This window comes from Macrosteles quadrilineatus, unplaced genomic scaffold (assembly GCF_028750875.1).
Source record: "Macrosteles quadrilineatus isolate MER2022 unplaced genomic scaffold, UCM_ALF_1.0 Scaffold_2__2_contigs__length_208266976, whole genome shotgun sequence".
Taxonomy (NCBI): domain Eukaryota; kingdom Metazoa; phylum Arthropoda; class Insecta; order Hemiptera; family Cicadellidae; genus Macrosteles; species Macrosteles quadrilineatus.
In genome coordinates this window covers 162,994,300-163,022,171 of record NW_026542595.1, presented here as the reverse complement: position 1 = coordinate 163,022,171, position 27,872 = coordinate 162,994,300, and the positions used below count along the sequence as shown (strand labels likewise).

Genomic DNA, 27,872 nt, shown 5'->3' with positions numbered 1-27,872 from the left:
TTATATCATATTGTAATGTAAGAGATTTTGTATGAAAAACCATTGGTTATTCCAGCAAAGTTGAAAATCAGGTAGGCAGACTTGTCTAACCAAGGTACACCAGGTTGAAAAAGATCTAGCCTACTACATATTAATATCTATCTATACTATGTATTGATATCTGAACAGGGACACATGGAAGAAAATTACTAACCCTATGTTTGTTGCTGTATACAAATTAAAATAAAAGTTCAAACATTTAAAAAAGTGTACCAATTCATATTAAACCGGGATTAGTTTAATTAATTTGATTAGAATATTGCCATTTAACTACCTTAATATTTCACCCTAAATAAAACAAAATATTTATTTTGTACAACACATTCTAACAAAGCTAACTGTAACATTTTTGTACCATATCTCTCAAGGAAGTTTGAACCCAAGAAAACAATAAACTCACTCTTATTGTCAAGTCCGGCCTTGTACTTGTCAAAACCTTTTAGTCTGACTTTCTGTCCGATAGTTTCTAGAAACTCTATGAACGCAGGACCAGCGTCTTGGTTGTTGTACATTTCTTCCTCGGTAGACTGACCCGCTCGGCAGTACATGATACCCACCTGGAACGAGCAAACTGATTAGTTATAGACAAAGTGAGTTTGAATTAATCGCTCCACATATAAAACTATTACATGACCCAGCATACAAGATGCACTACTGTCCTTTGAAATACAAAGCTAAGTGCTAAGTGTAAGTGATTTTGATGCTTCAGTCTTCTTACATTGGACTGATTGAGAGACAAACGATTGTTTGGAAACATGTCGACAAAACAAATTAGCAGACATCCACATGAAAAAGTAGTGGTGTTCAGTGTACTCAGTTATTTGTAAAACCTCACAAAATTATTGTACCCAGTTAGTATTTCCTTGGGCTGTCTTTTACGACTATCAAAGCTTGGCAGTATATGTGATCATCTCCTACAATCATGGAAATGTCATAATTTCTTACAAACCACCACGACTTCAAAGGGAAAAATCAACAGAAAACTGGGAATAGGTAGAAGCTCACTCATGAGCTTGGTAATACCAGTAACTACCAGTCCCATACTAAATTTATGAACTTCTTGTCATAGAAATTAAAATACAAATCCCAGTTTAACTGTTTTCCTAGTCAGCTGGCAACACAGCCTCAAAGTTACCGCAGGATCATTTAGCCTGTTGTGGTTCAGCCAAGGGTTCAGTAACGGAGTTGGCGGGCTAGAAGTACTGTATGTACACGATTGACATGAACTTGGGTTAATGAGGAAACTATTAAACTGCAGGGTTCAGCCCCTTGCTCAGTAATGAATCCTATACTCTAATACGAGCAATGTTTGCTTGTATGTATGTATCAGGGTGTCTAGTTTATTTTTATTATAAAATTCAAGACTAATTCCAGACTTTTCAAGACTAATTCCAGATTTTTCAAGACTAGTTTTTTCAACAATTAGTGGGTGTTGATACCAAAATGTATCGATTCTCGATTCTTGATAGCTTAACCAAATGTTCTAAATAATACTACACCAACCCCTGTCTTTGTCATAAAGTAGTATTATGATAATGTGGTGTTTTCAAGTAAAGAAATAATGCAGCAATACAAAATTCTAACTAGCCAATTTGGTTTTTTTTATCATGAAATCTTCCGCGTACCGTACGTTTAGACATCATCATTGACTGCAGCGGTTACAGAAACGTGATCGTCGTCGTCCGCGATCACGGCAAAATCATGAACATTTTCCGCGGCCTTGTAGACATCATCGTCGTCACCTGCAGTCACGGAAACGTCATCGTCGTTGTCCGTGATCGCGACAAAATCATGAACATTTCCCGCGGCCGAGCAGATATCATCGTCGTCGTCCGCGTTCGCGGAAACGTCATCGTCATCTCCCGCGGTCACGGAAACGTCATCGTCGTCGTCCACGATCGCTACAAAATCATGAACTTTTCCCGCGGCCGAGCAGATATCATCGTCGTCTCCCGCGGTCACGGAAACGTCATCGTCGTCTCCCGCGGTCACGGAAACGTCATCATCGTCTCCCGCGGTCACGGAAACGTCATCGTCGTCTCCCGCGGTCACGGAAACGCCATCGTCGTCGTCGTCCACGTTCGCGGAAACGTCATCATCGTCTCCCGCGGTCACGGAAACGTCATCGTCATCTCCCGCGGTCACGGAAACGTCATCGTCGTCATCCGCGTTCGCGGAAACGTCATCGTCATCTCCCGCGGTCACGGAAACGTCATCGTCATCTCCCGCGGTCACGGAAACGTCATCGTCATCTCCCGCGGCCGAGCAAATGTCATCGTCGTCTCCCGCGGTCACGGAAACGTCGTCGTCGTCTCCCGCGGTCACGGAAACGTCATCGTCGTCGTCCGCGATCGCGGCAAAATCATGAACATTTCCCGCGGCTGTTTAGACATCACCGTCATCTCCCGCGGTCACGGAAACGTTATCATCGCCGTCAGCGATCACGGCAAAATCATGAACATTTCCCGCGGCCGTGTAGACATCATTGTCGTCTCCCGCGGTCACGGAAACATCATCGTCATCTCCCGCGGTCACGGAAACGTCATCGTCGTCTCCCGCGGTTTCGGAAACGTCATCGTCGTCGTCCACTATCGCGGCAAAATCGTGAACATTTCCCGAGGCCGTGTAGACATCGTCATCATTGGATTTCGCGGTTACGTAAACGCAAGACGACGATCGCGGCAAAATCATGAAAATTCCCGACTTTGAAATCAAATTTAAGACTAAATCCCGACTTTTCAAGACCATTTTGAAATTCAATACTAATTCCCGACTTTCCCGATTTTCCCGACTACTAGACACCCTGATGTATGTATGCTTGCTTGCTTGCAAACAAGATCTCGAAAACGGCTCCGACGATTTTCTTCAAATGTTTTAAATAGTTTATTTCTGGCCTAAAAACGATTTTACTGCAGTTAGAACTGCCAACAAAAATCTAATTACGTAGAAAAATGAAACTGAAAATCACATTTTTTTAACATTAGTCTTATGGGTTGCTAGGTAACCATGTTGGCTGAATTAAATAACAAAGAAAAAGTAAACAAAAGACTTGAAGCTGTAACATGTGTTCATAATAAGCCAGCTACCCACAGTATACTAGCAAACTCGCCAAAGGCCCCCTAGCTGTTAGTCGTCATTAGTAGATTAGAGTTTAGCCCCAGTCCCCCATTGTAGAGGATTTAATATTGGGGGAGGGGTTGTAAATACGATAGGAGGATAAAACCCTAAGTAAACCAGAGTAACTACAAAATATTAATAATATTTAAAAAAAGAATTTAATTCGATTGGGAAAAGTGGCGAAAATCGTAAAAAATTGATTAAAATTTACCAAATATTAATGGTAGGGCATTTTTTTAAAGTTGAAGGTGTGCGATTTCCGAAAAACGCTTAAGAGTGTTTTGTAGAAAATTTAATTCCTGTTCGTAAAGATTCTTTCAAATCTTTTCCAGCTCTTACCGTTTTCGAGCTATACCCCTTTAAAAAAAACGTGTTTTGTCGTTTTCAGAGGTCCGCCATATTGGATTTTTGCGGGGTTAAAATTTGAAAATGGGACTTTTGCAAGATTCACCGTTAATGTAAGATCCCATAATACAATACTACTAAGTTTCAAGTCTCTAGCACCTTTCTAAACGGTTCAGATGAGCATACCAAAGACGGCAACTTTCAGTGTTTTATCGTTTTTAGATGTCCGCCATTTTGGATTTTTGGGGAGGTTAAAAATTTAAAATGTGAGTTTTGCAAATTTCACCCTTAGCTTATCATCCCATACTACAATACTACAAAATTACAAGTCTCTAGTACGTTTCTAAACGATTCGGATGACCATAACAAAGTCATTAAATTTCAATGTTATCTTCCATGAGAATAACATGGGGCTCGTAAAAACTTTCAAATTTTGACATTAAAATTAAGTTTTTGGGGTCAAGGAGTAAAGTTACGAAAACTCATGTCATAAGTAAAATTTAAAGTAAAAGAAGGAGAATTTTACAAGGCAATAATAATACAAGGCAAAAAGGAATGATTTAAGTATGAAAAAATAGCGAAAATCGGTAAAAAATTGAAAGAAATTTACCAAATTTTGAAAGTAGGGCGTTTTTTGAAGCCGAAGGAGTGCGATTTTCGGAAAACGCCCAAGAGGGTTTTGTAGAAAATTTAATTCCTGTTCATAAAGATTCTTTCAAATCTTTTCTAGCTCTTACTGTTTTCGAGCTATATCCGTTTGAAAAAAACGTGTTTTATCGTTTTCAGAGGTCCGCCATTTTGGGTTTTTGGCGGGGTTAAAATTTTAAAATCGGACTTTTGCAAATTTCACCGTTATATAAGATCCCCTACTACATTAATACCAAGTTTCAAGTCTCTAGCACGTTTATAAGTGGTTCAGATGAGCATACCAAAGTAGGCATTTTCCATTGTTATTCTCCATAAGAATAACACGGGGCATGTAAAAGTGGTAAAGAATCTTTAAATTTTGTTATTAAACCTAAGTTTTGGGGGTTAAGGAGTAAAGATAAAAAAAAAAAACATTAAATATGTACAATTTAAAGTAAATTAAGGAGAATACAGAGCATTAATAATATCTGCAAAAAAGAATGATTTAAATATGAAAAAATAGCGAAAACCGGAAAACTTTTGAAAGAAATTTACTAAATTTTGAAAGTAGGGCGTATTTTGAAGCTTAAGTAGTGAGATTTTTGGAAAACGCCGATAAGGGTTTTGTAGAAAATTTAATTTCCGTTCGCAAGATTCTTTCAAATCTTGTTTAGCTCTTACCGTTTTCGAGCTATAGCCCTTTGAAAAAAACGTGTTTTGTCGTTTTCAGAGGTCCGCCATTTTGGATTTTTCGGTGGGTTAAAATTTGAAAATGGGACTTTTGCATATTCCACCGGTAATGTAAGATCTCTTACTACAATACTACGCAAATTTGAAGTCTCTAGCACGTTTCTAAACGATTCATATGACCATACCAAAGTCGGCAATTTTTAATGTTATTCCCCATAAGAATAACATGGGGGGAAACCCTTAATTTCGGGGGGGTTAAAATTTGAAAATGCGACTTTTTTGGATTTTCCCGGGGGTTTGGGCCCAAGAACTACAAGTTTGCGAAATTTCAACTCCCTAGCACATCTAGAAGAGCCACGCTGTTGTAATAAAAACATAAAAAACAATTTCTGCAAGAGGGGTTATGGGGGGTGGGTGACATAAACAACGACTTCCAACTTGGTTGTAACAAAAAAAAACTACCGTTTCACAACATTAAACCTACACAAATTAAAAATATCTAGAACGACGAGAAACAGTTTTACATGAGATTTGAGTTTTCTTAGGGGGGGTGTTGTAGGTTTGGGGGTGTATAAGATGAGATTGGCCTCTTTTTTTATTTTTCAAATGACTTACGACCATGAATAACTTAAAAATTTTTACTAAGACCTTAAAAAGGCTTGAAATGCCATTATATTCTTCGCATGCTAATTCTCTATTTGATTAACATGGGGGATATTTTAAACCATAAGGGGGGTTTAAAATGAGAAAATAACGATTTTAATAATATTTAAGGTAATTTGGACCGAATACCAACACCGCTAAAGATTTTAATGTTCTAGCGCTAATATGAGTGTGTAAGTAGGCTTATTCCTAAATTCCAAGGACATAACTATCGAAATGGGGTTTTTTGAGGGAGTTGGAGTATAGATAGGTAAAAGGCGCCATAGAACAAAATTTACACCATAAAATTTTGTATACAAAGCTTTTGTTTGTTTATATATAATCTTGCGTTTATATAATTTTTAATTGACGAGAATCTTCAAAATCGGGATTTTTTATTTTAACTAAAACTATCCCCCCAATTTTGAGGGTTAATTAGGGTGAGTGAAAATTCCGAAATCGGTTAAGGATGAACTTTAGGCATATTTAAAAAACAAGTAATAGGTCAAACATACCCAAAACGGATTTTAACCTACTCCAGGGCAGCCAACCCCCCAAAAAACAAGGAAAAATGGCAAAATTTCAAGTTTAAGCATGAATTTGGGGGTGAAGGAGTGAAGATGGAAAAAAATTTTAAACTACAAAGTTGTAGATCGTCAAAAGTAAACATACGTAGGTGCTATCCGTTTCTTGATCAGACCTACGGTTGAGCCGCGACGGACGTTTGAACAAAAAAACATGATGAAACATTCCAAAATTTTGTGTTTAGAGCGAAATATTGGGGGGAAGGGGTGGAGATAGAAAGAAACTTTATATTATAAAATTGTAGCTCGTTTAATTCTAAATACTGTAAGTGTGTTCCGTTTTTTGATTAGACGAACGGTTTAAGCACAATAAACGTTAAAAAAAACGCCTTTTTCGCACTTTTCAAAAATCCGCCATTTTGAATTTTTTTAGGGGGGTTAAAATTTAAAAATGTGACTTTTGGCAATTTTCTTGGTGGTTTAAGAACAATACCTAAAATCGTGCCAAGTTTCAACCCCGTAACTATTCTAGAAGTGGGTAAACATAAGTATACCTGATCAGTGAGTCAGTGAGTGAGTTACACATCGGGCTGTATAGTTAATTAGACTCGCCTTGTGCTCGCTGGGGGCTCCGCCCCCAGGCCCCCTTTTTTGGTTTGGGGTCTGTGGGAATGTTCCTCGGGGGACAGAATTTTGTTTAGGAATATTTTCTGCGTTTTAATATAATGATTACTTTGCAGTTGCTAGGTAATTCTTAAAGAGTATTTTTAAGGGGGTGATTAAATAAGCCCAAAAATATTAGAGTCTCGATGTGTGTTTGGTGCTCTAATACAAAAATGATCTAAGGCATTTACTGTAAACCTATATTTAGCCACAATTATATAACGTTACAATACAAAGGGATTGAGGAGGTAACAATATTTACTCCGCCCCCAGGCCCCCTTTTTATAGTAGCTGTGATAATTTCAGGTTTAAACACGAATTTGGGGTGGAGATAAGAAACAAATTAAACTAAACGCATGGCTCAATCAAATCCTGGTTGAAGTTCGTTCGCTACGCTCACTCACCTTTGGGTTGGAGCTCGTTCGCTGTGCTCTCTTGCCTTCAGGTTAGCTCGTTCGCTACGCTCACTCACCTTTAGGTTGGAGCTCGTTCGCTACGCTCACTTGCCTTCAGGTTAGCTCGTTCGCTACGCTCACTCACTTTTAGGTTGGAGCTCGTTCGCTGAGCTCACTTGCCTTCAGGTTAGTTCGTTCGCTACGCTCACTCACCTTTAGGTTGGAGCTCGTTCGCTGCGCTCACTTGCCTTCAGGTTAGCTCGTTCGCTACGCTCACTCACTTTTAGGTTGGAGCTCGTTCGCTGCGCTCACTTGCCTTCAGGTTAGTTCGTTCGCTACGCTCACTCACCTTTAGGTTGGAGCTCGTTCGCTGCGCTCACTTGCCTTCAGGTTAGCTCGTTCGCTACGCTCACTCACTTTTAGGTTGGAGCTCGTTCGCTACGCTCACTCACCTTTTAATTCACCTACTTACATTTAGATCTCGTTTGTGTGTATAAGCATGTTAATTTTCTATAAGGAATACGTTAAAAAAGAGTTAAAAACTACCTTTTTGATTGAAAATCCGCCATTTTAAATTTTTTAGTACGTCGAAATTAAAGAAGGTCACTCAAGGGACTTTCTTTTCAACGTTAAGACCATAAAAAGTACAAATATATTTACGAAAATCCGTTTTATTAATTAAAAACATCAAAGAAATCAAGAATTTTAACAATTTTTGGAAGTAGAGCGTTTTTTGAAGGTGATGAAGTAAGATTTTCGATATGACCCCTTCTTTGAGAAAAGTGTCTTGTAGAAAATTTAATTCTGAACCTACGATTTTCCCTCAAATAGTTTCTATATCTTACCGTTTTCGAGCTACAGCAGTTTTAAAAAAACATGTTTTTCCCAAAAAACTAGGGTTTTAAGGGATTTCTTTTGGTGGGTTTCGGTTGGAAAAAACTAAATTTTGGGACTTTCTGGGTGGTTTGGTACCCAGACAAACCTTCAGAAAAAATTTCAGGTCCGTAGCTACTCTAGAAGTGACAAAAATGTTTTTTTCTGTCGCCAAACGCCCATATTTCACCTACTGACGTTTACTTCTAGTTTGCTTGTCGTTGCATGTTAATTCTCCATAAGAAATACGTTAAAAAACGATCTTTTTGATTGAAAATCCGCCATTTTGAATTTTTTTTAGTAGGTTAAAGTTATAGAAGGTCACTCCAGGGACTTTCCTTTCAACGTTGTGAGCATAAAAAGTAGAAATATATGTGCGAAAAGTCGTTTTAAAAATTAAAAACACTTAAAAAAATCAAGAATTTTTACAATTTTTGGAAGTAGAGCGTTTTTTGAAGGTGAAGGAGTGCGAATTTCGATATGACGCCTTCTCTGACAAAACTGTCTTGTAGAAAATTTAATTGCGAACTCACGATTTTTCCTCAAATCGATTCTAGCTCTTACCGTTTACGAGCTACAGCTGTTTTAAAAAAACATGTTTTTTCCAAAAAAGTGCGTTTTTAATGGAATTTTTTTGGGGGGGTTGCAATTTGAAAATGTAACTTTTTGGGATTTTCCTGGTGGTCTGGGACCCATACGGACCTCCACCGAAAATTTCAGCTCCCTAGCTACTCTAGAAGTGCCCAATATTTAGTATACCTGATCAGTGAGTCAGTGAGTTACACATGCGGTTGTATATTAATATGGACTCGCCTTTGGCTCGCTGGGGGCTCCGCCCCCAGGCCCCCTAGCTGTTAGTCGTCATTAGTAGATCAGAGTTTAGTTTGTACAATGCAGTCAGTGAAACAGTCAATATTACGTTACATGAAAACAATTTTAGGAATATATTACAAGAGGTTGGCAAGTTAATTTCAAGCTCCAACTTAAAAAACCCTTAAAAAATCTATTTTAAAGTTGAAATAGAGTATGTTAGTAAAGTATTTTTACAACTGAGTTTTTGGTCAAACGAAGTGATAATACAATTGGGGTTGTAATAGCGAAAATCGATATAGAAGTAATAACCATCTCACGAACATATTATAGTAGATTGATAAGTTTAATAGTAAAGTATTATTATGAAGTAAATAGATTATAGTAAATAAGTTATTTTTGTTTCCCTGTCGGTTAGCCACAAACTGTATGGCATATCCAGTTCCACCACGAGGAGGCCAGGAAACGTCGGAACCATATTTACAATTACTTATAAATGTACAAGTTAGTAAACTTTTGTATAAGATGAGTAGATTGATTAGTATGTCGATTGATAAGTGAATACGTTGATAATAGTAAAGTATCATATTAAATAAATAGATTATAGTAGATATTCATGTATATATTTATGAAAATAGATCAAGTAATGTTTGTTTCCCTGTCGGTTAGCCATAAAATTTATGGCATATCCAGTTCCGCCACGGGGAGGCCAGGAAACGTCGGAACCATATTTACAATTATATTCATGTATATATTTATGAAAATAGATCAAGTAATGTTTGTTTCCCTGTCGGTTAGCCATAAAATTTATGGCATATCCAGTTCCGCCACGGGGAGGCCAGGAAACGTCGGAACCATATTTACAATTATTTACAAATGTACAAGTTAGTAAACTTTACTAACTACTTTATACAACAACGGGGACTTTTGATAAGGCAGGCCCCCTATCGTACTGCCGATGTTGTCAAGTCACAACGGGGAGTTTTGATTAAGCAGATCCCCTAGCCTACTGCTGGTGTCAAGTCCGGTTTAGAGAAGGAGATCGCCATACACGATGTTCTTTGCGTATGCGATTCCATCTCGGACACGTTCGGGATGGACGAGAACGACAATATGGTCGGGATGTCTGACCCTACTGAGCAAGACGTACAGTTGCCCGTGCGTGAAGCAATCGGTCCGTAAATCAACACCGACTGAATCTATTGTCTGACCTTGGCTCTTGTGTCCGGTCATGCAATAGGCCAACATCAGTGGGAACTGACGTCGACGAACACGTAACGGCGAACCCTCGACAAACGCAAAAGTAAAGGTAATCCGAGGAATTCCGATAGGTTGCGTCTGTCCGGGAAGTCTCACTGTAATCAGGCGGTTGGAGATGCCGATTACGATGACTTTAGTGCCGTTGACGAGTCCTTCAGCGATGTTGAGGTTCCTCATAATGAGGCAAACAGAGCCGATCGTCAGCCGCAGAACATGGTCTGGTACGCCCTTGCCAGTAGCCGTGTTCAGGAGTTGAACGTCGACATCCAGAACATCGTCGTTCTCTCTGTCAACTGTGTCGGCGCTCCTCAGCTCGTACAGATGACCGTCGAGGGAGTTCAAGATGTGGTCGTTGATCTCCTTGACGTTCACTATCAGAGTCGAGAGGATTGCGCGTCGCGAACACATATCAGAGTCGAGTAGGACGTTTGCGGGAAAGACGGAATCGACCAAATCAGTCAAAGACGTCACTTGTCTAATCCCGTGCAGCGGAATTAGACTTTGTTCGTTCCGTCCCTCCAAGAAAGTTGTCGAACTGACAGTCCCGTTGCCTACCACAAGAAGGAATTCGGAATAGGCTGTGGAACCACTAGTCCGATGAGCTGTCGTCAGGGCAAAAATTTTGAAATGCTGCCACAGATGGGAAGCCCGAAGAGAAACACAAACTATGTCAGATGGCGTTCGAGCGTTCACAACGACGGGTGCGATCTGGCGGAAGTCGCCACAGCAGAGGAAGATTTTGCCACCGAATAGCTCATTGGAACGCATGAGGTCTCGCAGGGATCTGTCGAGAACCTCGAAAACAAACCGATGTGCCATCAGGGCCTCATCGAAGACAATAAGCCTTGCAGCCCTGATGAGCTCTGCTCGCTGGGAGCCGTTGGTGATATTCCAAAAGCCGGTGCCGTCACCGAAGTCGAGTGGCAACCGGAACATGCTGTGAGCTGTAGTCCCACCAGGCATGTTACCCGCGGCGATCCCAGAGCTGGCGACTGCCAGTGCAACCTGACGACAACCTCTCACGTATGCGAGAATGACACGAATAAGAGTGGTCTTTCCGTAGCCACCCGGACCGTCAAGGAAAATGATTTTCGACGACGTTCCGCTGGCTGGGGCATTGAGAACGGAGGTAACGTACTCAAATACACGGTGTTGGTCTTCAGAGAGCTTTGGCACCCACTCCTCCACAAACGCTCTCTGTTGATTTTCGCCGTGTAAGAGCAGTTCTCTGCCCAACTCCGTCGTGTCATCGTGTACATCGGGGAGGCCGTGATCTGCGACACAAGAGCCCTGCCGACGGAGACTACGATCAATCTCGATGAGACCTAGCTTGTAGGCCAGTTCAACATCGAGAGGATTACGTTCAATGTGGTCCTCGCAGATGGAATCACGGAATGCATCCCACAGTAGAGCTGCGGGAGCTCCCATGTTGCAGAGTATCACAAAGAAAGAACGGAGTCTCGGGCCAGTCATGAAAGTGGCGGCCTCGCGCAGGGCGTGGTGGTATTCCTGTTCATCTTGCACCAAGCCGAGATGCCGTGCGACCTCTTGAAAAGTTCGGCAGTTTGGTCCGCCACGGGACAGGAGGTCGGCATAACCACGGCAAGGAACAGTCATGAGGAGGATACGCAGATAGTACTGTTCAGTCCTGCTCGGAGAGACCCAAAACATTCTGCACACCTTCTCGCCATGCTGGCGGGCAGTGATAAAATGAACGCCGTCGGGGTGCTCGTAAACCTCCGCAGTTTTCGGACGCTTGCTTTGGACCACGAATGTTTCATAAAAACCCTGGTAAGTCAAGTCGTCAAACATTGGAATACAAGGCCGGTCGAAGTAGATGGTTAGTTTTGAGCTATTTCTAGCGGCTGCCTCTGCCAGCTGACCAGGTCTAAATAGAACAGACTGCTTGCCCTCCAGGTGGACGGGAAGACATTCAACTGTCGGTTCAGATTCTGAGACTGGGAAGCTTAACAACCGCCAGCATGCGTCACTGGCACCCACCATTCTCTTCGTCACGTAATGCTGTACCTCATCATCTTGCTTACTGAAGGGAGTAACTGTGACGTTCTGGAGAGATCCTCCCTTCATAAGATATTTGAAGAGGTACTTAATTACGCGGCGAGTAGACGCCAGCTCCAAATTGATGTGGGCCTCATATTTCAACATCAGTGCGGGGTTATACGGCACAACCCAACCGTCATGTACGGCAATGTTCTTATTGCGTGATACAATTGTCCCCTGATTGGTATAATCACGTCTGTATTGGACGAATCCCCTCTCGTCGACGTGGGTGGTTTCACAGCAGGGCTTGGGGAAGTATTTGGTGCAGTAACCCTTTGCAGAGTCCCAACAGAGGAAGTCAGTCCTATGATCATTACCACATGGACCGTGGATCATGTGTTTGAGGACCAACTTCCTCAGTCGGCCTCCGGCCTCTTCTTCCGAGGGAATATCCGCGCGGATGATGGAGTCAATTTCGGACGCCTGAACTGGTCCGTCGCCGTCAATCTTGAATACAATGTGGGCGTGAGGAAGGCCCCTCATTTGCATCTCGATGACGTAGACGATATAGACAGACCGTCCGAACATTGATCCGCTGCGTAGGTCTCGGAGAAGTTCCAGAAGTTTAAGTCTGAAAACTCTGCAAGCAGTGCTAGGGTCACTGCGACTTCCTCCACGAGGGCAAGCTTTCTTGTTTTCCTCCCAAGTGGCGTTGTACGTGAACGTCAAAAAGAAAGTGGGGGAACCTAGTCGCGATACGATCGCCATGGCGTCCTCATATTTGACCTTCATGTACCTAGGCCCACCAGTAAAAGAACTTGGGAGATAAACCTTTCCTGCCTGCACCCCGCCCTCACCTTGGACGGTTTCATCACGAGCGATGTCGTTCAAGACCTGCTGTGCATTCCGAATCTCGTCAACCGGCCCCACCCGCAAGGCACTATCGGTGTTCTTCAGCTGCGTAAACTTAATATAACGCAGTTTCTCCTCCTCGTACCTCGCGAACATCTCAACCTGCCAAGCTTGTGAGAGACGGCCTAGGTGAGAGAAGCGAGGTTCTGAAAGTAGGAGGCACCGCGAGTACTTAAATTGAGTCAGCTTAGCACCCTTGTTGTCAAGACGACCAACGTGCCATCCCACAGTGCCTTGTGGGTAGAGTAGGGGATATTGGAATGGTTCCATCAGGGGATGTAAAAGATCTATGAATGTAGGTCTGTCAGAACCAGATTTCCAAATTGTCAGTCTCCGGGGCTCAGTGTCGGTCTCATCATTGCTGAGCACGGCGTGCACTTCAACGCCTGTTTGCCGATCGCCGAGAACAGGGCCATGGGTAGACCTGCTTGTTATCTCGAAAGCCAAGTGAGCTGTAACAGAAGGCTCGTTACTCAATCGACGGTAATGCTCGATGTAAGGATTTTCCCTCGAGAGGAAATCAGCAATACCGTCGATGATCTCGGCATCAAGCGATCTACCCATCGCAATGTTACGGCGCTCTTCGCCGTCGTCTATGTACAGGCGGGACCGATTCACAAACTGAACGTTCCCAGAACGAGTTGTGAACTTTTGTCCTGGGGCGTCCAGATTGTAGACCTGGTGGTACATTCTTCCCTCGATCTTGAAAAAAGAAAGACCACTGGGATGTCGATACCCGCCTGACACTTCGAGTGCGCAGAAAGCAAACATGTCGTTGTACGCACGGGCTCTTTCAAGGAAGTGACGATCAGAATAAAAGTGCTCTAGTAGGGGAGGAAGTTGAAGGACATTGAAGGCTCCCTCACCGCAGCACCATTGCTTTCTATTCTTCTCTTCCTCGAAGAGCCGTGCCTGGCAATGACGACACCTATAAACGTCGTCCACCCAGAGACTGGTCTTTTGTAATTTATACGGCTTTATTGTGTCCAGCAAATCTCCTCTCCAAACAGACATTGGGCCATTCTCCAAAATGGACCGAGCAAGTGGACCAGACAGATGTCGGAGTTTAGTAATTATTGGATTTTTCAGTCGAAAAATCTGAACTCTTTCAGAAGCCGCTCCAGGGTGACGCTGAGAGAAAGTTTGCACATCGTGGCGATTTTTCTCAGGATGAGTCTCCCTGTACTTCTTCTTAGCTGCGTCCACTTGCTCTTCACGAGTGGAAGTAAGGGTTTTAGGACGGCCACGCTTAATTGATTTTGGTCTCCCACGAATTTTGTCTTTGGGATTTTCTTGTGGATTGGGACTGTCAGTGTCACTATTAACAACAATAGGGACAGCGCTTCGAATCAAAGGGGTGGCAGGAGCAGGCATGACAAACTTAATTTTTGTCAAACAATAATAAGACACGGTAAATCCAGAATTCGACAGAAGCAGTGCTGCCAGTGAATTTAACGTGTCACAAACAAAGAGCCTAGCTTTGTTGTTTTCTGGAACGATGTCACGGCACCGGTTTTCGTTAACAGCGTGAGAGTCGAAAACGTAGTAGCGGCCATTTGAACGCCAAAAGGCGACTGCCGCTAATTGGCCGGTAAACAGAAAACCGCCGTCGAGACAATCGGAGGACAAAATCCCCTCCAGTATACTTGATAATGCGTTAACAGCATCATCAAGTAGATCGACAGCCGAAGGGTACTGACCATTACACACACACGATATATCCTCAATGGATACATGCATGTTACCAATTTCAAAGTCCCGCACAAGTTCATCGGGAAACAGATATCTGCTAACAATCTGATACTCATGGCGTGATTTCATGTACAGACGATCACCGGCCATGAGAATCTCGTCTATTGATCGGGTACTGAAACCATCACCTAAAACATTCCAGGCTAGCGCGCAGGCCGCATTCGCCACGCACTGAGCGTTATTGCTAACAGTAAATCTAGGATCTCCCTGGTTAAAAGATCCAGCGGCAACGCAAGTGAAAGCCATCTCGTATGGATACTAAATAGAGGAGCGAAAATATGATAAAAACCACTCAACTCACATAGAAATGTACACCTGGAATTAAGCAAGTGTAGTCAATTCTAGTAGCAAAAGTAAGAGCGAGAACCAAATGTTAAAACTGCATAACTGATGGTAGTATGTAAAGAAGTAGCAAAATTAAGAGCGAGAACCAAATCTTAATACTGCATTACTAACTTTCACGTACGTAAATGTGACTTAATGGAGTTTTTTTTTTACAATGGAGCATTTTGAGTATACAAATATATAAGTTGTGAAGAGTAATAAAAAAAAGAGTTTTCCTCAATGTTATTCTCCATAAGAATAACATGGGGCTCGTAAAATTGGCCAATTTTGACATTAAAATGAAGTTTTGGAAGGTCTAGGAGTAGAGTTACGAAAAAATACTTAGTGAGTAAAATTTAAAGTTAAGTAAGTAGAATACAACGCAATAATAATATTTGCAGAAACGAATTATTTGGGTATGGAAACATAGAAAAAACCGTTAAAGATTTAAAAAAAAATCTACCAAATTTTGAAAGCAGGGCGTTTTTGAAGGTTAAGGAGTGTGATTTTCGAAAAACGCGTAATAGTATCTTGTAGAAAATTTAATTCCGAACCTAAGATTTTCCCTCAAATCGATTCTAGCTCTTACCGTGTTCGAGCTATAGCCGTTTGAAAAAAACGTGTTTTGTCGTTTTTAGAGGTCCGCCATTTAGGATTTTTGGGGGGGGGTTAAACTTTGAAAATGGGACTTTTGCAAATTTCCCCGTTAATTAAAGATACCATACTACGTTACTACCGAATTTCAAGTCTCTAGCACGTTTTTAAACCATTCAGATGACCATAACAAAGTCATTCAATTTCAATGTTATTCTCCATAAGAATAACATGGAGCTCGTAAAAACTTTCAAATTTTGACATTAAACCTAAGTTTTGGGGGTCAAGGAGTAAAGTTACGAAAAAACACGTAAAGAGTAAAATTTAAAGTAAAGTAAGAAGAATACAAAACAATAATAATATTTGCGAAAAGGAATTACTTAAGTATGATAAAATAGCGAAAACCGGTAAAAATTTGAAAGAAATTTACAAAATTTTGAAAGTAGGGCGTTTTTTGAAGCTGAAGGAGTGCGATTTTCGGAAAACCCCTAAGAGGGTTTTGTAGAAAATGTAATTCCTGTTCCTGGATATACTTTCAAATCTTTTCTATCTCTTACCGTTTTCGAGCTATATCCGGTTGAAAAAGAAAGTGTTTTTTTTGTTTTCAGAGGTCCGCCATTTTGAATTTTTGAGGGGGTTAAAATTTGAAAATGGGACTTTTGCAAATTCCACCGGTAATATAAGATCTCATACTAAAATACTACGCAAATTCAAGTCTCTAGCACGTTTCTAAGCGGTTCATATGAGAGTACCAAATTCGGTATTTTTCAATGTTATTTCCCATAAGAATAACATGGGGGGGGGAAATTCGAAATTTCGGGGGGGTTAAAATTTGAAAATGGGACTTTTCGGATTTTTCCCGGGGGTTTGGGCACTAGACCTACGACCACCGAAAATTTCAAGTCTCTAGCTCATCTAGAAGTGGTCTAGAATTTGTATCCCTTAGTTACACATCCGGCTGTATAGTATTTAGACTCGCCTTTGGCTCGCTGGGGGCTCCGCCCCCAGGCCCCCTTTTAATAGTAGCCGTGATGAGAAATTGTCACGGGGGACAGGATGTTGTCCGGAAACATTTTTGCTCGTGCAAGTGAAGCTGGCAAGTGACGAAGATCGGAAAACAAAGGATTACGTAGCCGAAAAATCTGCACCCTTTGACGAGAGGCATCAGGATTTTGTTGGCTATATCGGCCAACAGCAGCCCTATTGACTTCAGGGTGCGTTTGGCTGTAACGGTCGGCAGCATCTCTGTAAATCTCAGGATGGTTTTGAGAGTAAACCTTATTCTTCTCCCTGATTTGATCTGGGTGGGTCTCCCTATATTTCTTCTTTGCCGCGTCCACTTGCTCTTCCCGCGTGGTGTCCAATGCCTTTGGGCGCCCACGTTTTACTTTCTTAGGCCTTCCAGGGCCCTTTTTGCAGTTCAAGTTTGGAAGTACTTCTGTCTGAGAGGGGGGAATCGATAATAAATTATTATCAACACGTTCAATCGGTTGGACAGTGGGGTCAATGGAAAACTTGAGTTTCATGATGTTATACTGACCACCGACGAACGCCGAATTTGCTAGTAAAAGTGAGGCCAGTATAGGAGGGTTGTTACATCGAAATAGTCTTGCCTTGTTTTTATCCGGATCTATGTCTCTAAGGCGGGCCTCGTTCACGGCGTGGGAATCAAACAGATACAACTGTTCTCGGTGACGCCAAAACGCCACAGTCACTAATTGTCCCGTGAACAGGAACCCGCCGTCGAGAGAATCACACGGCATATTACTTTCCAAGACAGTTGACAATGATTTCACTGCCTCATCAAGACCATCTACACTGTTCGGGTACAACCCGTTGCAGACGAAAGATATTTCGTCCACTGTAATGCCAATATCAGCAATTTGGAAACGCCTGGCAAGGTCCTCGGGGAACAAGTACCTGTTAACAATGTTATGCCCACGGCGAGATTCTCTATACAAACGATCACCCGCCGTGAGTATTTCATCGATAGCAGGAGTGTTGAAACAACCGTGGAACACCTGCCAAGCCAGTGCACAGGCCGCATTGGCCATACACTGAGAGTTGTTGCTGTCAGTGAATCTTGGATCTCCTTGGTGAAAGGATCCAACAGCAACGCAAGCAAAGTCCATGATGACCGAACCAAATCAAAATTCACGAAGAAAACAGGAAAATACTGATTAACTGAGATAAGCTCTAATTCCACAAGTGTAAACAAATGTATAAGAAATTAGAGCGAGAACAGAGCTCAGAATCAACGATAGGATGTTTCGAGCATCAGATTGGGGTAGTGATTTCAGAGTGCAAAGTTAAGAGCGAGAACCAAGTGTCCGTTAGCGCGATAACTCTTGCAAAAACGATTTGATTTCGATGAAATTTGGTTTAAACGTGTAAACCAACATTTCATCGAACGAGTTCGTGAACCAGCATGCACGGAGCATGGGAAAGGGGATTTATGGTGGTTTTTATGGGGAAAATGTTATTCTCCATAAGAATAACATAGGGCTCTTAAAAACTTTCAAATTTTGACATTAAAATTAAGTTTTTGGGGTCAAGGAGTAAAGTTACGAAAAAACATGTAGTGAGTAAAATTTAAAGTAAAGTAAGGAGAATACTAAACAATAATAATATTTGCAAAAAAAAAAATGATTTAAGTATGAAAAAAAGCGAAAACCAGTAAAAAATTGAAAAAAGATTACCAAATTTTGAAAGTAAGGCGTTTTTTGAAGCCGAAGGAGTGCGATTTTTGGAAAACGTCTAAGAGGGTTTTGTAGAAAATTTAATTCCTGTTCCTGAATATACTTTCAAATCTTTTCTATCTCTTACCGTTTTCGAGCTAAATCCGGTTGAAAAAAACGTGTTTTTTCGTTTTCAGAGGTCCGCCATTTTGGATTTTTGAGGGGGTTAAAATTTGAAAGTGGGTTTTTTGAAAATTTCACCATTAGCTTATGATCCCTTACTACAATACTACCAAATTACAAGTCTCTAGCACGTTTCTAAACGATTCATATGACCATACCAAAGTCATTAAATTTCAATCTTATTCTCCATAAGAATATAATGGGGCTCGTAAAAGTGGCAAAAAACCTTCAAATTTTGAGATTAAAATTAAGTTTTGGGGATCAAGGAGTAAAGTTACGAAAAAACATGTAATGAGTAAAATTTAAAGTAAAGTAAGAGGAATACAAAGCAATAATAATTTTTGAAAATAAAAAATATTTAAGTATGAAAAAATAGCGAAAACCGGTAAAAATTAGAAAGAAATTTATCAAATTTTGAAAGTAGGGCGTTTTTTGAAGCTGAAGGAGTGCGATTTTTGGAAAACGCCGAAGAGGGTTTTGTACAAAATTTAATTCCTGTTCCTGGATATACTTTCAAATCTTTTCTATCTCTTACCGTTTTCGAGCTACATCCGGTTGAAAAAAACGTGTTTTTTCGTTTTCAGAGGTCCGCCATTTTGGATTTTTGAGGGGGTTAAAATTTTAAAATGGGACTTTTGCCAATTCCACCGGTAATGTAAGATCCCATACTGCAATACTACGCAAATTTGAAGTCTCTACCACGTTTCTAAGTGGTTCAGATGAGCATACCAAAGTCGGTAATTTTCAATGTTATTTCCCATAAGAATAACATTGGGGGGGAAATTCTTAAATAAGGGGGGGTTAAAATAAAAAAATGCGACTTTTCAGAATTTTCCCGGGGGTTTAGTACCAAGACCGACAATCGTGCCAAATTTCAACTCCCTAGCACATCTAGAAGTGGTCTAGAATTTGTATCCCCATTGAGTGAGTTACACATCGGGCTGTATAGTTATTTAGACTCGCCTTAGGCTCGCTGGGGGCTCCGCCCCCAGGCCCCCTTTTTTTTTTGGGGGGTACGTACAAATGAGCCACAGGGGACAGGTTGTTGTCCAGTATTTTTCCTGCACCTACTTACATTTGAGTTTAGTTTGCATGTCAATGCATGCTAATTCTCCATAGGAATACGTTAATAAACAATCTTTTTAATTGAATAACCCCCATTTTTAATTTTGTTCATTCGATTAAAATTATAGAAGTTCACTTAAGACACTTTCCTTTCTACGTTGGGAGCATAAAAAGTAGAAATATATGTACTAAGAGTAGTTTTAAAAATTAAAAACACGTAAAAAAATCGAGAACTTTTACAATTTTTGGAAGTAGGGCGTTTTTTGAAGGTGAAGGAGTGCGATTTTCCAAAAATACTTAAAAGTGTCTTGTAGAAAATTTCATTCCAAACTCACGATTTTTCCTCAAATTGAATCTAGCTCTTACCGTTTTCAAGCTATAGCCGTTTGAAAAAAACGTGTTTTGTCGTTTTCAGAGGTGCGCCATTTTGGATATTTGGAGGGGTTGAAATTTGAAAATGGGCCTTTTGCAAATTTTATCGCTAATTTAAGATCCCATAGTACAATACTACGCAAATTCCAAGTCTCCAGCACATTTCTAAACGGTTCAGATGAGCATACGAAAGTCGGTATTTTTCAATGTTATTTCCCATAAGAATAACATAGGGGGGAAATCGTTAATTTAGGGGGGGTTGAAAGGGGAAACTGCGACTTTTCGGGATTTTCCCGGGGGTTTGGGCACTAGACCTACAAAACGCCGAAAATTTCAAGTCTCTAGCTCATCTAGAAGTGCCCAAACATTAGTATACCTGATCAGTGAATGAGTGAGTTACACATCGGGCTGTATAGTTTATTAGATTACAACATAATAAGCCAGCTACCCACAGTATACTAGCAAATTACAAATACAGTACAAAAGGAAAAACATCACTTGTTAAGCAAAGATTATACTGAAGATTACTCGATACATTGTAGTCAAGGGTAGCAGTGCGAAGTCTGGAATCTGTTTATGACTAATAGATTAAGGTATCTGCAATCCTAAATAGCTATGGGAAGGGAAGGAAACAGGTCCGCGACGTAGGAAGTGGTGAAGGAAGTAGTAAAGGCAATCATAAAATAATATAGGAATGGAGGGAAACAGGTCCGTGACGTAAGAAGTGATGAAGGAAGTAGTAAAGGCGAGCAGTCCGGAGTGTGAGGACTGTTTATGACGATAAGATTAGGGTATCTGCAATCCTAAAATGCTATGGGAAGGGAGGGAAACGGGTCCGCGACGTAGGAAGTGGTGAAGGAAGTAGTCAAGGCGAGTAGTCCGGAGTGTGGGAACTGTTTATGTTGATTAGATTAAGGTATCTGCAGTCCTAAAATGCTATGGGAAGGGAGGGAAACGGGTCCGCGACGTAGTAAGTGGTGAAGGAAGTAGTCAAAGCGAGCTGTCCGGAGTGTGGGAACTGTTTATGACAATTAGATAAGGGTATGGGCAATCCTAAAATGCTATGGGAAGGGAGGGAAACAGGTCCGTGACGTAGGAAGTGGTGAAGGAAGTAGTCAAGGCGAGCTGTCCGGAGTGTGGGAACTGTTTATGACGATTAGATAAGGGTATGGGCAATCCTGAAATGCTATGGGAAGGGAGGGAAACAGGTCAGTGACGTAGGAAGTGGTGAAGGAAGTAGTTAAGGAGAGCTGTCTGGAGCGTTGGAACTGTTTATGATGATTAGATTAAGGTATTTGCAATCCTAAAATGCTATGGGAAGGGAGGAAAACAGGTCCACAACGTAGGAAGTGGTGAAGGAAGTAGTCAAGGCGAGCTGTCCGGAGTGTGGGAACTGTTTATGGCAATTAGATAAGGGTATGGGCAATCCTAAAATGCTATGGGAAGGGAGGGAAACAGGTCCGTGACGTAGGAAGTGGTGAAGGAAGTAGTCAAGGCGAGCTGTCCGGAGTGTGGGAACTGTTTATGACGATTAGATAAGGGTATGGGCAATCCTGAAATGCTATGGGAAGGGAGGGAAACAGGTCAGTGACGTAGGAAGTGGTGAAGGAAGTACAGTCCAACCTCAGTATAACGAATCTGAAGGGACCGAACTGAATATTCGTTATATCAAGGATTTCGTTAAAACGGGGTTCGTTATATAGAGGTTATGTTTGCAGGAATTTCGCTAAGTCGAGGTTCAGAACCAGAGTCGGTCAATATAGGTCGGGATTAGACATCATTAAAACACAATTAAAGTAGCATAGGCTACAATACTTTACAGTACAGTGTTTACATTGTACAGTAGAACCTAAATTGTCCGGCATAAAAAAGGGGAGGGATCTTGAATATTGCGCAATCATGAAAATGGCATTGACCTTGACACAGGCTAAAAACTGTAATGCCCCCAGTACACTCTCGCCGAGGCAAGGCGAGCGTTGGCGAGTGCGAGAGTGTACTCGGTGCGTTCGTCTTCACTCGCCTTGACTCGGGTCGCCTCGCCTCGCCTAGCCTCGTGCTCGCCGGCGCTCCGTCTGGAGTCGGTTTTTTGACACGAGTCAAAGGACCCGAGACTGCACGAGTGGCGAGCGCTACTTCCACATCGAAGTTTGCCTCCAATTCGACTGCGAGACAAAGCGAGTGTGTACACGGTTATTTCGCATAAGCTCTCGCCGGAATTTCTCGGCGAGCGTCTCGGCGAGAGTGTACTGGGGGCATAAGTTTAAAATCAAAGCTTGTTCTAACCCTCCTAAAACCTAGCCAAACACTGTATTGCGTAGTCAAAGACCTTGTAAAGAACAAAACAAAACAGTAGTAGAAAGTTTTGTATTCTACTGCTCGTGATAGGCCGGTAGGCTACTTAACTGATTTATCACAACAGAGGAATGTCAATAATAATCATTAACTGTAGCATTGGTGTTGCTAGTTGAAACAAATCGTATTGAAAAGAATAAATTAAGTCATTATAAAAGTGTATAATCATAGCCAATTTAAAGATAATAAAAACACTCGAAAAAATAAGGATGTTGCTATTCTTTCTCTTTGGTTTTGTTTTTATATTCTTTCTTAGGTTTCTCTTTATCCACAAATTGTACAATTCACCATAGTTACTTATCGCCCAATCACAGCTTACTAAACATTACGTCGTCATCAGTCCTCAGTGAATGAAATCAGTTCTCGTTCCCGGTTGCAACATAGCGCGCGCAGCGACAGCAGACGGAGATGTGTAAAACGGAGCAGACGAATGTTAGCGCAAGCGATGACGTCACCTTTCTATTTCATTTGATAAAGAAACAGATTTTTCAAAAACAATAATGGGGTGGGGGATTTGTTATATCGAGGGAAAGACGTAGACAATTCCTTATGCAGAGGTTAAATTCGCAAAGTAGAGGTTCTGATAATGATAAATTCGCTATATTGAGGTGACTTATTTTAGCCGAAATCACGAAAAATTCGTTAAATCAAGGTCGTTGTTATGGTTTGTTCGTTATGTAGAGGTAAAATATACATTGTGTCTTATGGAGAGTTCTAGGGGATTTTAAAAAAAATCGTTATATCAAGGAATTCGTTGTATCGAGGTTCGTTATATCAAGGTTAGACTGTAGTTAAGGAGAGCTGTCTGGAGCGTTGGAACTGTTTATGATGATTAGATTAAGGTATTTGCAATCCTAAAATGCTATGGGAAGGGAGGAAAACAGGTCCACGACGTAGGAAGTGGTGAAGGAAGTAGTCAAGGCGAGCTGTCCGGAGTGTGGGAACTGTTTATGACGATTAGATTAAGGTATTAGCAATCCTAAAATGCTATGGGAAGGAAGGGAAAGAGGTCCGCGACGTAGGAAGTGGTGAAGGAAGTAGTCAAGGCGAGAAGTCCGGAGTGTGGGAACTGTTTATGACGATTAGATTATGGTGTCTGCAATTCTGAAATGCTATGGGAAGGGAGGAAAACAAGTCCACTACGTTGGAAGTGGTGAAGGAAGTAGTTAAGGTGAGCTGTCCAGAGTGTGGGATCTGTTAATAACGATTAGTTTAAGGTATCTACAATCCTAAAGTGCTATGGGAATGCAGGGAAACAGGTCCATGACGTAGGAAATGGTGTAGGACTTAGTAAAGGCAAATCGTGTGGAGTTTGGGAATGGATTTATGTATCTCCAATACTAAGACTGCTTTTAGAGTGAACTAATGATTTTCCCCGAGCAAAGCTCGGTCCCCAGGTACTACAGAAACTAAAATGTTTAAATAACTTCACTTTAGAACTAATAATTTTTTCAAAGTGTTTTTATCAACCAATTTGTAAGCACAAATATTTAAAATTACATAAACATATTGAGCTGGTCCTACCTTGTAATGACTACTGAGTCCTTGCTCATCCAACTTCAACAGCTGTTCCTCTGTTTGAGGTGTGCTAGTCCCTAACCTCAAACTGCAAACAGGAAAAGTGTTATGCTAGTTGCTATCACATAAGAAAATATATTGGGTGAGAGTGGAAAAGCTTTTAAAATTAAAGTATTGCTGAAATAATACTATTTTTAAGAAGTTGGCTGCCACTTTTTACCTTTCAAATATACACAGGCCTCTAGCCTGTGACACGTTTCAGCAAAGCAAGGGGTGAGCCAGTACAGGACAAAAGTGAACTGTACTGATAGATTTTAGTGGAAAGCATTAGGACGTAAACAATTAATGTTGCTAGTCTGTCGCACTACCAATTGAACCACCAACTCATCAATAATTTGTACATAATAACTATGAATAACTAATGCTTTTATTAGAGTGTTCTTCAATTTTAACTGTTTTACAAAATAAATCAAGTTAATGAAATACAGTAGTGTAAAATAATTAAAACAAACACAACCTTCACTAGACAATTAAATGTGATAGCAAAACACATTACTGAAGCAAACAAATCCTACCATGACAGTTGTACTTCAGGGGCGACATATTCGAGAACTTCTTTGGTATTCATGGTTTTGCTGCTACTTGACGACTTGAGGCTGGGGATGGCATCCTCCAGCACTGAGCCTCTTAATGTGAGCAGCTGCAAATGATAATGCAAGGTGAAGAGACTGCCCAAAGGTTAAACAATTATTTGTGGGTGTAGCAAAGAGGTTCTACTCAAATTATCTAAGAAAAAAAAACAAGCTTTATTCAAAACTTAACATTTGAACAAGAACACAAATTGTGATTGTTAAAACAGATCTGAGATCCGAGGGGAAGGAGACCAGTAGGAAGAACAAAAGGCCAGGTGGTGGGATCAAGTCCGGAAGGAAATGGAAAAGATGAGACTTAGTAGAAGAAGATTTGGAGGACTGAGAGAACAGGCGACAACGTGTTGGCGAGGCCAAGTACCAGCTTGGGTACAAGTGGCCATGGCAGTAAGGCAGGAAGTAAGTAAGCAAGTAAAACAATTATATCAAAGGAAAGAGTGGCCTGGAATTACTAAGAATTGCTTAAACACCTCATTTTAGATCAACATTTTTGAACCCTAGTTTAGAGAAATATTTCACCCATACTTGAACTCTGGATTATTGCCTTGAGCTCCAGCTCCCTATAGGGGAATTCTATCTTCTAAAAGCTTTACACCTAAATCATCTCACAAACTGACCGTAGTAAATACACTGGCCCACTACCAACAGCTTTCTGTATTTTTTATTTTTTGATTGTTGACATTTTTTTACAATATCAACCTACCTATTATTACTACAGGTTATTTAAAATACAGTATTACTAGGATTATGATTGAAAAGTGCTTCCATTCACTTTTTACTTTACAGATTTTGGATGTGGGTAGGATCCGAATTGAAAATAAATGTTAGGACCAACACCAGAATCGGAATTATTTAATTAAATTGGGATCAATCAATCTCTAATCTAAACTAATCAAGACTGGCTGTTCTTCCAATTCTTATCACACGAAACTCAACTACAGTATGAATAAACCAGACAACTACGATGACGTTTGTGTTCTAACCTCACTTGTGCGTATGACTATTCTATAGCACAGTAGTGGAGGTGTGTTGTTGTTGTCTGTTGACTGTTGTTGTTGTTGCTGCTGCTGCTGGGATTGCCTTTCTAACTTTTCCCGTTTGATGCTAATAGCAACAGGTCCCAGGTTCTCATCCATCCCGAACCAGTTTTGATGCTCTGTAAGATTTAATGTTCAAATTACTTAAGTTATAAATGTGAACAGACAAAAAACTACTTGGTCAATTACTGTAACAGTTCAACCAAATTTTCAGTATAGAACAACAATTACATGAATAACTAGAGAACCTGTGCAGCTCAATGAGCCGCATAGTATGAAACATAACACCGAGGAAAACGTTATGCTAAAATTCGAGTCATTGTAGTTACAACTTGGAGTTGTTCAAATTAACATGTTGCAACAAAGTTTTTCCAGCATTGAGAATTGAATAAAACTGTTGCCTTACTGATAAATCCCCCTAATCAAATGAATTTTCTTCGTAGAGAATCCTGAAAATTGGGGTGATATCAAACCATTTCATGTGTTCCATTTTTATCCACAAACTCTTAGTTACCAATTGGACAGCCATAATCTGCTTTGAATAGGCTAAAGCAGCAACACCATTGGAAGTTGGTTATCGTATTTTAACGTGTTGTCTGTCAGTCTCACGTTGTTTAGTGGAGTTTCTCTTAATACCTGTCCCAAAGTTTTAAAAGTATGGATTCGTTTGTCGAAATAGGTTGGATAACTCTTGTAGCCATACAATTTGGATAGCAATTTACACTTTCTCTTTTTGAACAGCGTATATTATTTGCCTCTCCTGAATCAGAAAAATAAACTTGACCGTAACTACTCGATCGTTGAATACATAAACACTGATTCCTTCACTTATGTTTGGTCTAATATTGCCACTAAAACTTTCAATAGTAAATGAGTTTTTGAAACTTCTTATTTTGGACTTAAAATGTCTGGATTGTGTTGGTGAATTCAGTCAAAAAACTTTGTATAAGTTTGTCCGAGGAACTGGCAACATGACCTAGAAGTAAACATTTCCTTTTTTTCTCAATTGGAGTAGAGCAAGTAATACAAAGTTTACAATAAAAGCAAAAGGTCCACCATGATTTGGTATAATCTTACTACTTGAACTTATCATAGTCGAGGCACTATTATAGTTTCTACTAAATGTTTTGAAATATCTCGATCTGGCAGGGTCAGAAGTAAACATTTCTTGCATGCATTATTTCATCTGACATTAGGCAAGTTTACTTTACCACCGTGACAACACTATGTGCTTCGTATATTTTTTTCACTTCCAAAGTAAGTTGCATAGCAGAACTGGCATATATTATTCATCTCACTCATCGATCTCTATTACTACATCTCACTAAGTGAATGTGTATCTGGATGGGTATCTGTTAGACCAGGCCTCTCTTTTTCTACTATCCTCATACGCATAAGAAATCTTATTATTAATTGTCTCTTCCTCCCGTTTTCAATATTTATTCTTTGAACTTGAGACATTTTCTGTTCTTCCAACAAAACTGATTAACGCTTTTTAACTTGGCCTTAACCTACTCAATATTATAAACATTAATATTTACTCCCAAAAAACTAATGTATTTTCTTTTTATAAACAGCTGTTTTTTGTTTTAAAATTTGTTCTATGTATTTCTTTTGGGGAAAACTCTACCTTTGAGAGGGTCTCGCGCCCTTAAGAGTAGGAGTTTTAAATTTCTAAAACCTTATTGCAAAACTACATATTGAAACGAATCTGTTGACACTTTAAACGTTGAAATCGGTCCACAAATAAGGGAGGAGTTGCGTTAACAAAAAACTGCTTCACGTATTATATATATAGACAATAGACAATAGACAATAGACAAAGCTTTATTGTACATCACGCCTGATACAATAATTACAAAAGTAATTCCCAAGCTGGTACATGGTCAATTTATATCTAGGTTCCTTAATCTAATTATACCCTGACAAGAGTAAAAACTATTACAATTTATCTTTAAAAAACGTCTGAATTTTGTAATACGCTTTTTGGCTCAAAGTCTCTTTCAGTTTATATGTAAAATTTGGTTTTGATAAAGTTCTGTATGAATTAGGTAAATGATTGTAGATTTTTAATCCCATGTAAAGAGGCCCAGTTTCAAATTTTGTGTGCGAATGTTTGGGATATTGAAAAGTTTTGTTATTATTTCTCGTTTGATAGTTATGATTTATTTTATATTTTTCAAAAAAGAAGGAATTTGCATGAACATACTTTGCTATTTCAAATATATAAAGAGAAGGTAATGTTAAAATGGAATGTTTTTTGAAAAAAGGTTTACAGCTGTTTTTAGACTTCTGGTGAAAAATAGTTCTGAGAATTGACTTTTGGCAAGTGAACACTTTCTTGGCCTCTGCAGAGTTACCCCATAGAGTGACGCCATAAGCCAGCAAAGAATGAACATACGCATGATATACTGTCAAGCAGACTTCTAGCGGCGTGACCTTGGATAGT

At 40.3% G+C, this 27,872-nt stretch overlaps 1 protein-coding gene across 3 annotated transcripts in view; it reads right to left on the bottom strand.

The window, feature by feature from the left end:
* LOC128986088 (signal-induced proliferation-associated 1-like protein 1) overlaps positions 1 to 27,872 on the bottom strand; it is a 133,013-nt gene that overhangs the window by 18,731 nt on the left and 86,410 nt on the right. For all 3 annotated transcript variants that reach the window (XM_054406208.1, XM_054406210.1, XM_054406209.1), the window contains exons 8-11: positions 25,370 to 25,542; positions 24,312 to 24,436; positions 23,743 to 23,824; positions 440 to 596 (exon numbers count right to left, since the gene is read on the bottom strand). In XM_054406208.1, the coding sequence (XP_054262183.1) occupies positions 440 to 596; positions 23,743 to 23,824; positions 24,312 to 24,436; positions 25,370 to 25,542 (537 nt within the window). The remainder of the gene's footprint in view (positions 1 to 439; positions 597 to 23,742; positions 23,825 to 24,311; positions 24,437 to 25,369; positions 25,543 to 27,872) is intronic.